At 38.3% G+C, this 10,203-nt stretch overlaps 1 protein-coding gene across 1 annotated transcript in view; it reads right to left on the bottom strand.

The window, feature by feature from the left end:
* Nucleotides 1-2,969: 2,969 nt before the first annotated feature.
* MESR3 (misexpression suppressor of ras 3) overlaps nt 2,970-10,203 on the bottom strand; it is a 45,902-nt gene continuing 38,668 nt past the window's right edge. The window contains exons 2-4 of the mRNA XM_011645487.2: nt 7,678-7,938; nt 7,303-7,515; nt 2,970-6,787 (exon numbers count right to left, since the gene is read on the bottom strand). Coding sequence (XP_011643789.1) covers nt 6,446-6,787; nt 7,303-7,515; nt 7,678-7,932 — 810 coding nt within the window. The 5' untranslated portion in view covers nt 7,933-7,938 and the 3' untranslated portion in view covers nt 2,970-6,445. The remainder of the gene's footprint in view (nt 6,788-7,302; nt 7,516-7,677; nt 7,939-10,203) is intronic.

The raw sequence follows: 10,203 nt of genomic DNA, 5'->3' as shown, positions 1-10,203 counted from the left end.
TCTCATTTCAGCGTTAATTGAACTGATATTAAGAATATTATGCTGCATAGCGCGATTAACGTAAACATCATGTAAATGTCGGCCATGCATATTCAACGATTGCGCTTTGACGTAAAGCCCTACACATATTCTCGAAAATTTAACGGCGATAATAACATCGAATATCCCATCGTTCATTTTACGTATATTTAAAATCCAAATAGAGAATTAAGCTACCAAATTCCTTATGATACTTAACCGGTTCTCTTTTTTTCTTCTTTCATTATCGTCGTCGCGATGTTGGCTCATCTGTTCGTGGAGAATGAGGATCGGTCGATTAACTTTACGAGAATGCCGCCGATGGTGTCCTGTTCGAGTAATCGCTTCAGGGTATCGGTACGGAATAGCTAACTAATTTTAATACGCTGCTTCGCGGGAGGATAAAATCGAGAATACGATTTTTCACAAAATAATATATATTAATTATCTATACGTTAATGACAGTTTTCAACTTGACGATGTGATGTTCGATTTGTTTTACAATTATTCATATCATGAAAGCATTATGTTATTTTCAAGAATATCTAAAATCTGGCGCCCATATTGCGTTATATTGATTTTTGAGATATTTGAGATATTTTGAGAATTCGTGAAAGTTTGATTATTATATGTATTTTAATAAATAATAAAAATACATTAAAATTTGTCATTTTCATTTTCATTAAAATATGTATAATATTATTCGTAAATTTTGTTATTTACGAATACGCAAAAGATTACACGCGAATTAAATTTCCAGAATAAATAAATTCAATGTTATTCGTTATTCTGAAACAAAATAAAAAAATTGCAACAACAGGTTTTTTTTTTCTACATGTGAATTATTGTCCGCGGATATTATCCTACGTGTTTTTTGCGATTTGTTTTGTTTAATAAACAAGTGAAATAAACTTTTGTGTTGACTGAGGAATACATTTGTGCCCGAATCCATATGGTTATTTAATACTTTTTCAACATTGTTATGTTTAATGAAAATATATTTCCGCTATCCTTTTCTCCGACTTCTACTTGTGTACATTTCTAACAGTAAATAATCTATCTTAAAGTTATTTCTCACTTTTCACTCTCGAATCTTATTCGATAATTTCCTATGGCTACACCTTGCACATTTTTCGATAATCGTTATTCTTAAAAGTCTTTTCCAAATGTCTAAAATATGCGAAAGCGAGTGTACCGAGTGTTTCCACCCACTCCTTCGCTCCTTCGAGATTCATCTATACGATCCCGATCACTCTGATGTAAATCTGATGATTGCCATAAACAAGGGAGGGCAAAATGCACAGGAGGCGGCACTGGGCCTCTCATTACCCGGTTCGGGACCCAACTCGACAACCGGCCGATCTCATATCGGACGCATCTATCTGGAGCACCCAGATACATAGGCGGCCCTCATCCTATACGTGATGAGCAGAAAATACAAGCGCGTCAAAGCGCTTGAGATTCTCCGGCAGATACACATCGCGATTTTGGCGGCGAGGTGGCTGCGCGGCAATATATTTGCGGACCATTATGATTTATTTGCCGCAGATCGATACGAAGAAAATATTGTTAATACACGTATTCGTGTGATTTATCGACGCCTCGCGCAACTACAGGCGTTCAAGTATCGGTTTTCATAACGAATGATGCCTGCATAAATCATGATTATTAGCTCGCGCCGGTATTATATCAGCTTTTCCATTTCCGCTTTTGAAGCGGGAACAATCGGGAATTAAAAATTAAAAATAATATTTCCGATATAATAATATCAGTAAATTAAATGACACAACTTGCGATCGCAAATTTGAAAGAGAATTTCTCTTTATTTTCCTTTGATATTAAAAAAATGAGGAATATATAGTAAAATTCATTTAACATTTACTCAATTTTATTTACTCATCAAGTAAATCTAAACATCAATTTTTTTATTGATATGAGTCGAAATGTTAATTAATTAACATCGTAATTGATAAAACATCGAAATTACTTTTGCATACGAGATTTCTGTTGCAAACAGCAACGCCATTCGATAAAGTTGATTTCTGTAAACACTCTGGAACTTATTCAACGATCCTGCATTTATCTTCTAACGAAAGTATAATACCGAATAATGGTATCACCAGAGAGAAGAAGTCTGAGAATGGTCATTCCGGCCTTTTTCGCAACCCCATCGAAATCGCCGTACACTATCGCCATCATCTTCTATACTTGAACCATAATTCGCATTTATTTTACGACAAAATTGCCGATAAAATCATGTTTCATAAAAAAAAAATAAAAAAAAAAAACAGATGTGATACGTGTCCGCGCTAAATTTATTCCATGAATTTATTAGAATTTATTAAATTAAAGTTTATTAAATATAAAGTTCGTATCACATATATTATAGATTTTAAATACTGATACTGAATATTGAAACACAGCCTTAGTTAATGTATAAGATAAAGAAAATATTTTGTTTCCCTGCAAAAATTATATATTTTCCTATAATAGAATCCTATAATTATTCATTTACTAAAAAGAAAAAAAGTCTTTGTCGACATGTACGCTTTCATTTCATCAAAATTTAATATCTATTCCTATTTCCTAATATTTTCTCGAGTCGGAGTTTAATCATACGTGTTGTAAGAAAATGCGATGTTTTAAATTAACGATAGAAGAAACATTATCGCAAACTTCGTATTTTATAAATGGATGAGCTCGTTAGATGAGCTAGCACAGAATAAAAGTCTGGGTAGAAATGTTATCAGAATTTGCGGGTAATCTTTAAATTATATTCAAAAACATCTTTTTAACATTTTTCAGATTATATTAAATCAGATTTATATATTTTCTTTATTTTTTGCAATTATTATATGTATATATAATAATACTTAGAAAAGTTATGCTTAAATTGAAAAATATTTAAATTTTTCGATTAATAATTTAGGAGATATTAAATAAATCCAGTATTTTATTTCATGAAGTTACTATTTATTAGCACAATAATTATTACATAGGATATTCATAAACTTATGTCCTCAAGTGATTGATTAATGCGGATACATGTTACGAAACGTAACGATACAAATACATATATTTATATCACAGTCGTAGATAATGAAATTAGTATTAATTCGAAGTTATGGTATCTATTTAAATGCCTAAAATATTCGCCCAGATCTTCTTCTATAAGAATAAAAAAAAAAAAAAACTTACAACTTACACGACCAACGTATGACCATACATACAAATCCTGCAAAAGTATTCTCTTTATTTTGAAAAACACGGTAAAAAATTTTCCCGGGCGAGCCTAACTTAGATATACTGACACGCTAATTAATCTTAATCGTTAAAAGTTTGATTCGCAATGGATAATAAAGCGAAACATGCGCGCGCGCGCGCGCGCACGCGCGCGCGAGTTTCTCCGCCCAGCGAAACGGAAGTTTCGAAGCGACAATAAACGTGGATGACGCTGAAGGGACGTTCGCGTAGACGATTCTAGACGATAAAGTCAAGTCGTTTTAATGACCGCTATTACTATTACATAGGTACCTATTATTATAACCGTGCCTACAATCGCGGAATGGTGAAACCAGTCTTCTTGCGAACGTCGTAAAAACGACATTCTCGCGCGCGACTATCTCGAGAAGAATACTCGTTTTCATTTTCCGTTAGGAGCCAAGTACGTCGAAGTGAAATAATACAAAAGAAGAATCAAAAAGATCTCGGTATAAAATTAGAAAGATATAAGCGATCGTGGCTGAAAAATTCTTATCGAGAGCTATGACCTCGGGAGATGAAATTATATTATTCTTGTAAAGATAATATTTTTACCGCGGATAGGGGAACGTTCCAATTTCTATCCCTGGAAAGGAAGGTCGAAGGATCGATTCTTTAATATTATTTCACCCGGATAGAATTGATGATTGTAGATCTTCATGCGCACTTGTAACATTTTATCGAGCGTACACATTGTCGACAACAAGATCGAGAATTTCTACCGACATCTACGGACACATTAACGATTCGAGAGAGAGTAGGATTTGCTATAGATGGACACGTCAATCCGACTAATTCTACCTAATTAGTAATCTAATTAACATCGTAATGTGTTACACGGGCGTTACGAGTTTACTGGAAACACGCTGGGTAATAATCTTAATTAACGGTGTGGATCGGTTTTTCAAGTGTCAAAGTGGAAGCGCAATCGATGCTCGGATTCTTCGAATATCGATCAATTAAAACTCTGAGCTCTTCTATTGATTCGTATATATTGGCACGATGTCTTGTTTCCAGTACTCGTTGTCCCTCTTAATCTTAATCGATTTATCTTTTTTGCATTTGAATGTGCGGCAGTATTTCGTTCCTTGATTTATCGACCGCTATGTCGCTTATTGAATTGGCATCAATCTTGCGTACTTATTAATTATGAATTCACATAGAGACGTCAATGAAATTTGTTTTACATTAACATTCTACGCTATGAAGAACTGGCTCTTCTCTTCAATTCTTCTCTCTAACATTACTTCAATTACTACGCGATAATATTTTTTTTAAACGCCTCGAGTCTTTGCCGATCTGAAACACGTTGCTTCAACGCTGAATCGGCGTTCTTTCTTCGAACAACGGTAAAACAAATACATTTTTCCTTTAATCGTGACGATAATTACCATTCCATCGTCGTGCCTTTCTTTCTGAAATTATTGGCATTTCACGGTGAATGCAGTCGGGAAAGTCGATTAAACTTAATTTCGTCGTAATGACGGTTTCGTCGCAATTATTCAGATCGTGCACTTTGAAAGCCTCTTTGAATGCCTCTTTGAATGCCTCGGTAGCGCGCACCTTTAATTACGAACCGTGCGGAACAACGTTTCCCCTGGAAAGAAAACTTTCTTTTCGTACTGTGAATAACAACAATGTGTAAAGAGCCGATAATACCCCGGAAATACATTTTGCATATATTTGCATAACTCTTTTTGTGCTCTGCCGTTTGGTTTTCGTGTCAAGGTTGGTTTCGCGTCATCTTTGACATTCCATTACGAAAGCGCTTGTTCTTCCCCTCGCATTTTACATCGCCGCATTCGAATTACAAAGTGCGACAAGATAGCCGGATATCGTCCCACTTTTCTGAACCTCTAAGGATCCTCCTAAAAGATAGATAGCGTATGGAACTGTATTACCACGCGAAATAAAAATCTCCCCATTTTACTTCGCGTACTCGCGAAGTAAAAAGGCCGAGGTAAATGTATTTTATACATACGTAATTAATAATTTTTTTTTATACATACGTAATTAATAATGATTCTTTATTCTATTATTTATATCATCACTTAAAAATTCATCAATTTTGATTAATTTCTTTGCTCCTATTTTTATTCAGAAATTGAAACATTTAACATATCCGATATCCGATGTGAATTAATGACAATGAAATAATCTTTTTTAAAAGCGTTCCTCGCGGACGGGAACGAATAGATCATTTATCGCTGTAACGTTCGATAGAGAACTTTCTTTGCGTCTATAATAAATCTCACGACATCGATAGTCGCCAACTCGAAGAACTCCTCGAAGAGAAAGAGAGTGGAACGGCGCGTGAACGGGGAGAGATCCGGGGAGTATCGCCTCGGGGATACTTTCTGTTTCGCCCGGGGGGCCCGCAAGTCAGAATTCGCAGTCGCGGGCATCAATCGCAGTCACTCTCGAGAGGTGCTTATAGAGGGATTGATGAATGGTGCCGTCTTGGCCTGCGGACGATCTCGCAGTTTGTGCGCGTGACACTAACGGATTAGTCTATTTCGGAGAAGACACGAGTCCTCCTTCTCCGGTCGCCCCGCCCTTCTACGTCTCTCTTCGCGAGCCCTTCGAGCCCTTCGAGCTTCTCGATTTCTCCCTCGGAGATGCTGATTTCGCCTCGATGCACGAGAACAAGGATAACGCGGAACATCGGGATTCAGCGCGCTTTACTTAACCATTAGCTCTTACCACCTAGCTGGATGATATTATATCGGGAGAGACACGAGAGAAGATAGAGATGAATTCAAGTAAAATTACCGGGAGCCGGAAGAGCTCCTCGAGAAAAGTATTCGCCCTCTCTTTTCGTCATCGTGCTTAAAGCTTCGTCGATATATCTCCTCCCCGTCTTGGGCCCTAGGACCTTCTACTACGACTACTTCGGAGGAAGAGCAAAAAGATAAAAGGATGGATTTCCGATGGAATCCGCAGTGTCGCCTTCTTAGCGTTCTTCGCCTCCCTTCGACAGTTCTCGACACATTCGCGATCCGAGACGCCCGGTGTGTAAGAGTCTCCTGGACTCCTTGATCCGTTTTCCCGTACTCGATATTAAGTGGATCCTTCTTCCTCGATGGGATTACTTCCGGGAAAGAAGGCGGGAGTCGGGCGTCGCGCTGCGCCGGCCCTATGAGAACTTGGAGACGTCAGGCTTGTCTCAGAAGTTCGCTTCCAACGAGTTCTCCAGCGCCTCGCTCAGCGCCGGTACCAGCGTCTGCAGGGAGAAGTAACGCGAACGGTCAGCCGCGTCCACGCTGGTTACATGTTGGAATTGGCACGGCTGACTGATGTTGCTCTTAGCCGGCAACACCACCTTTTTCTGTACGGGCTTCTTCTTCTTCTTGCCTGGCGCCGATAAGCTGATGTTTTCCGGGCAGGACACGAGACGTTCTATGTGCTGCCACAGATCGTTCGCCGCTTTCGAGTTGTCGAAGCTAAGCCCGGCCAGGCGAGTGTGGTCCGACGAGAGACACATCGTGTGAAAAGCTGGCCCCGACACCTGCGAAAAATTTTGAAAGCTCTTACGGAGGATCGAGAACATAATAATAATAATAATAACAGCAAGTCGTATTTCTTCGCAACAAAGCGATCCCTTTGTTGACTTTTAAGATATAAAAAATCCCTCCGCCCCCCCCCCCCCCCTACGTATCGTACGCATACTACCCCACTTGTGTTCTGTTTCGTCTGGCGAGCACGAGTAAGGAACCCGAAACGGTGTTAAATATCCAATGCTGAAATTTAACCCGCTTTGTAACATAGCGCGCTGTAATCTATCTAACGAGATAAACAAGAAGAGCTCGAACGGCTAATGAATTGTTTATGGCAGCAGCCCCCGGTTCATTACATCTTTAGCTTTGCATCCCAATCTGAGATTAAACATTAATTATTTGACACTAAGCAATTTATATCGAATATACATTTTATCACGCGATAACGTATTTGTAACAAAACCCCATTTTGGAAACGACTTGAAAAGAAACTTGTTTAGAATAATGAAACGACGATATTGTATACCTTGTATGATGAAAGATTGTCGATAGTTTCGCGCCAGAGGGTGAAGCAAGTACCGCGTTCTGCCAGTAGGATTTGAATCCGTCTTTTGGATCTTGATCGTGTCTCCCCAAGATCAAGAACTACCACGGGAATTCCGGTGAAACGAAGCTCCCACCTTTCTGTCTGAGAGGCGCTGCCGAGATACAGATTCGCCAGCGATTCACAGACGAACACCTGCGAATTACGAATTACGAATTATCAGATATAATTATATTTCTTAAGTCAACCGCATATAGCCTATGACCATATTTTCTCAACCGCGTTCTACGTAAATCCGATTTGATTTATTGTTCTTAATCAATTTGCTGGAAGTTCGATTTCGTAAACAAAGCCCACCTGCGACTTTAGTCCGCGGAAGAAGGTCTCGAGTTGCTCTCGTTCCATCTGGCTAACCGGATCGAGACGAGACTCGTCGCTGTTTTCGGAACTGTCACTACCCTCGTAACTCGACGTAGCAGAAGTATCAGCCTCGCCCGTCGAGGACAGCCGCCTTCGCGTGGTGCCGCTATATTCGCTGTAATACGATGAGCTGTGTAACGACAGATTTGACTGTAGTGCGGGGCAAGATGACGCATAAACTGGCCCGTTCATTGTTGCCTGAAAAAGAAGAAAGAAACGATATAAAGTAAAAAAAATCGATAGTTTCATTCAGTGAGTTTTGTCTCATTACTGAGAACTTTGAATGAAATTTTATTGAAAATTAATTTGGACTTATGAGCATTGATCTCTTAATAATCGTTGATTATGAGATTCATATTCGTTTCTAGTGAAAACAATCGTAAAAGAAAATAATAAATACAATACCGATTCATGATGAAATTTTTTTTCTTTATTACGCTACGTGATGCTCATCTTTAATAGCGAAAGTAGAGCACGTACGGAATTTATTATTATGCAACGTAATATTCATTATATAATATTGTGCGAAATGCGTTGAGTACAGAGAGGGTTTATTATTTTGCGGAGGGGGGGGAGGGAAACTGCTTGCCTTCTGCGAGCGCGCACGAAAGCCCATCGATTTCTGATACACCCTGGATTGTGCGAGCACCCTGGTACCATCCTATAAATATCCGCGACCCCTTTTATTAAACACAAGTCCGACTGTCAGAGAAATTTTAATTATCAAAATAGACTCGTTGAAATAAAAATAAAAACTGGCATAAATTCAAGTTATTTATATTATTAAATGTTACACAATTTTAAAGTTTAAGCCAAAATGTGATAATTACTCGAACTAAAAGCCAGTCAAACAAAAAAACGTACGAGAGACCTATGGAAAACATTTTACTTGTTGCGAAAAATCAGTAAAATTTTTAAATTCAATAAAATGTCAAAACGCACACTCAACATTTAAAAAATAAAAAGCAGCCTTTCACAGCAGCTATTAAATAACATAAAAGTTATGACGTTGCAAATTGTTCGCTAGGTATATGTGTCGTTGCACATGCAAAATGAACAATATTTGTGAAATAATAAAGTCCAGTTGATAAAAATTTCACATAAAACGGGAGTACGATGTAAACGAACTCCATCAGTCCTGAGCGTTCGCAGGGGTGGAGGACCTCTTTACGACCTCAGAGGTGAGAAAAACTAGGTCGTCGACTTCGATACTATGATGACGTAAGAAAGAAAAGCTAAGAAAGAGACTGATAGAGACAGAGAAAGAGAGAGGGAGAGGAGAGGAGAGGAGAGGAGAGGAGAGGAGAGGAGAGGAGAGGAGAGGAGAGGAGAGGAGAGGAGAGGAGAGGAGAAGAGAGGAGAGAGAGATATGCCTGCATATCTCTCCATGAGAGAACTAATCAACCATCAACATCCAGGGTCGACCCACTTAATGCACGCGAGAAAAGCCCGGCCTTAATTCGATCAGCGTGGCTTTAATGAATCGGCCGGATGACTAATCGTTATCTATATGTCATCGGTCGCTCGGTTCGATTCTAGGAAGAAATTCTACGCGTTCACGACGATGACGACGACCTCGTCGTCATATTCCTCGTTCATTGATGACGGGGATGTCTGATGGCACGATCGTGTCAACCGTTCCCTGGCACTTGACGAGCGCATTCCTCCGTTACTCACAATCGTTGCTGACGCGTCGTGTCGATTCAGTTTTTATTAATCTTTAAACGGACAGATGAAATGTAATAAATAAAAATTTTTTTTTCCCGATGAACGTAAAGCGACGTATTTGCGGAAGCTTCAAACGCTCATCAAACTCTCTGTCTCTTTTCCCCTTTGTTCTTATCTATATTTTATTACATTTTTGGCGCACGCATATTTTTCAACCGCGGGGCATGTACGTATTTCAATTAAATTTAATGAATGATATAAATTTCTCAATTTTGATCGACAAGTTAGATAAATACGTCGCAAACATCGAACATTTACTGTTAGATAAATACGTCACAAACATCGAACGTTTTACTGTTGTTATCGAGAACAATATAGAAGCTCTTTTAATTAAAAGATAGCCACGAGATACATAGACATCAAATTTAATTTTTCCTAATAAATTCAATAAGAAATAGAGGCAAATATGGGAAGATTTAAGAGCCGTTTTCTCTCCTTGAATAACGCGGCTTTTGAATAACATTATAAATTATAATAAACATATATTATAATAAACATGTTTTGAAGCGTGTATAGATTTTATAGGCCGGATACGACAGATTCCTTCCTTTAAGATAATTGGTACAATGACAAACCCGCATTAAACATGAATTATTAATTTCAAGTGTCGGCGCTATAATTTAGCAAGACGTCATCTTAATCGTGTAAATCAAGAAAGCCACTTGGCTGAAATAATTTATCCTTGACATTAGGCATTAGAAACAAAATTCCGCGTTGTAGATAGGATGTAGGTAT

Source organism: Pogonomyrmex barbatus, unplaced genomic scaffold (assembly GCF_055798465.1).
Source record: "Pogonomyrmex barbatus isolate J1 unplaced genomic scaffold, ASM5579846v1 scaffold5, whole genome shotgun sequence".
NCBI lineage: Eukaryota > Metazoa > Arthropoda > Insecta > Hymenoptera > Formicidae > Pogonomyrmex > Pogonomyrmex barbatus.
Note: the sequence above shows the minus strand (reverse complement) of the source record. Positions and strands in the feature narration are given on the sequence as shown.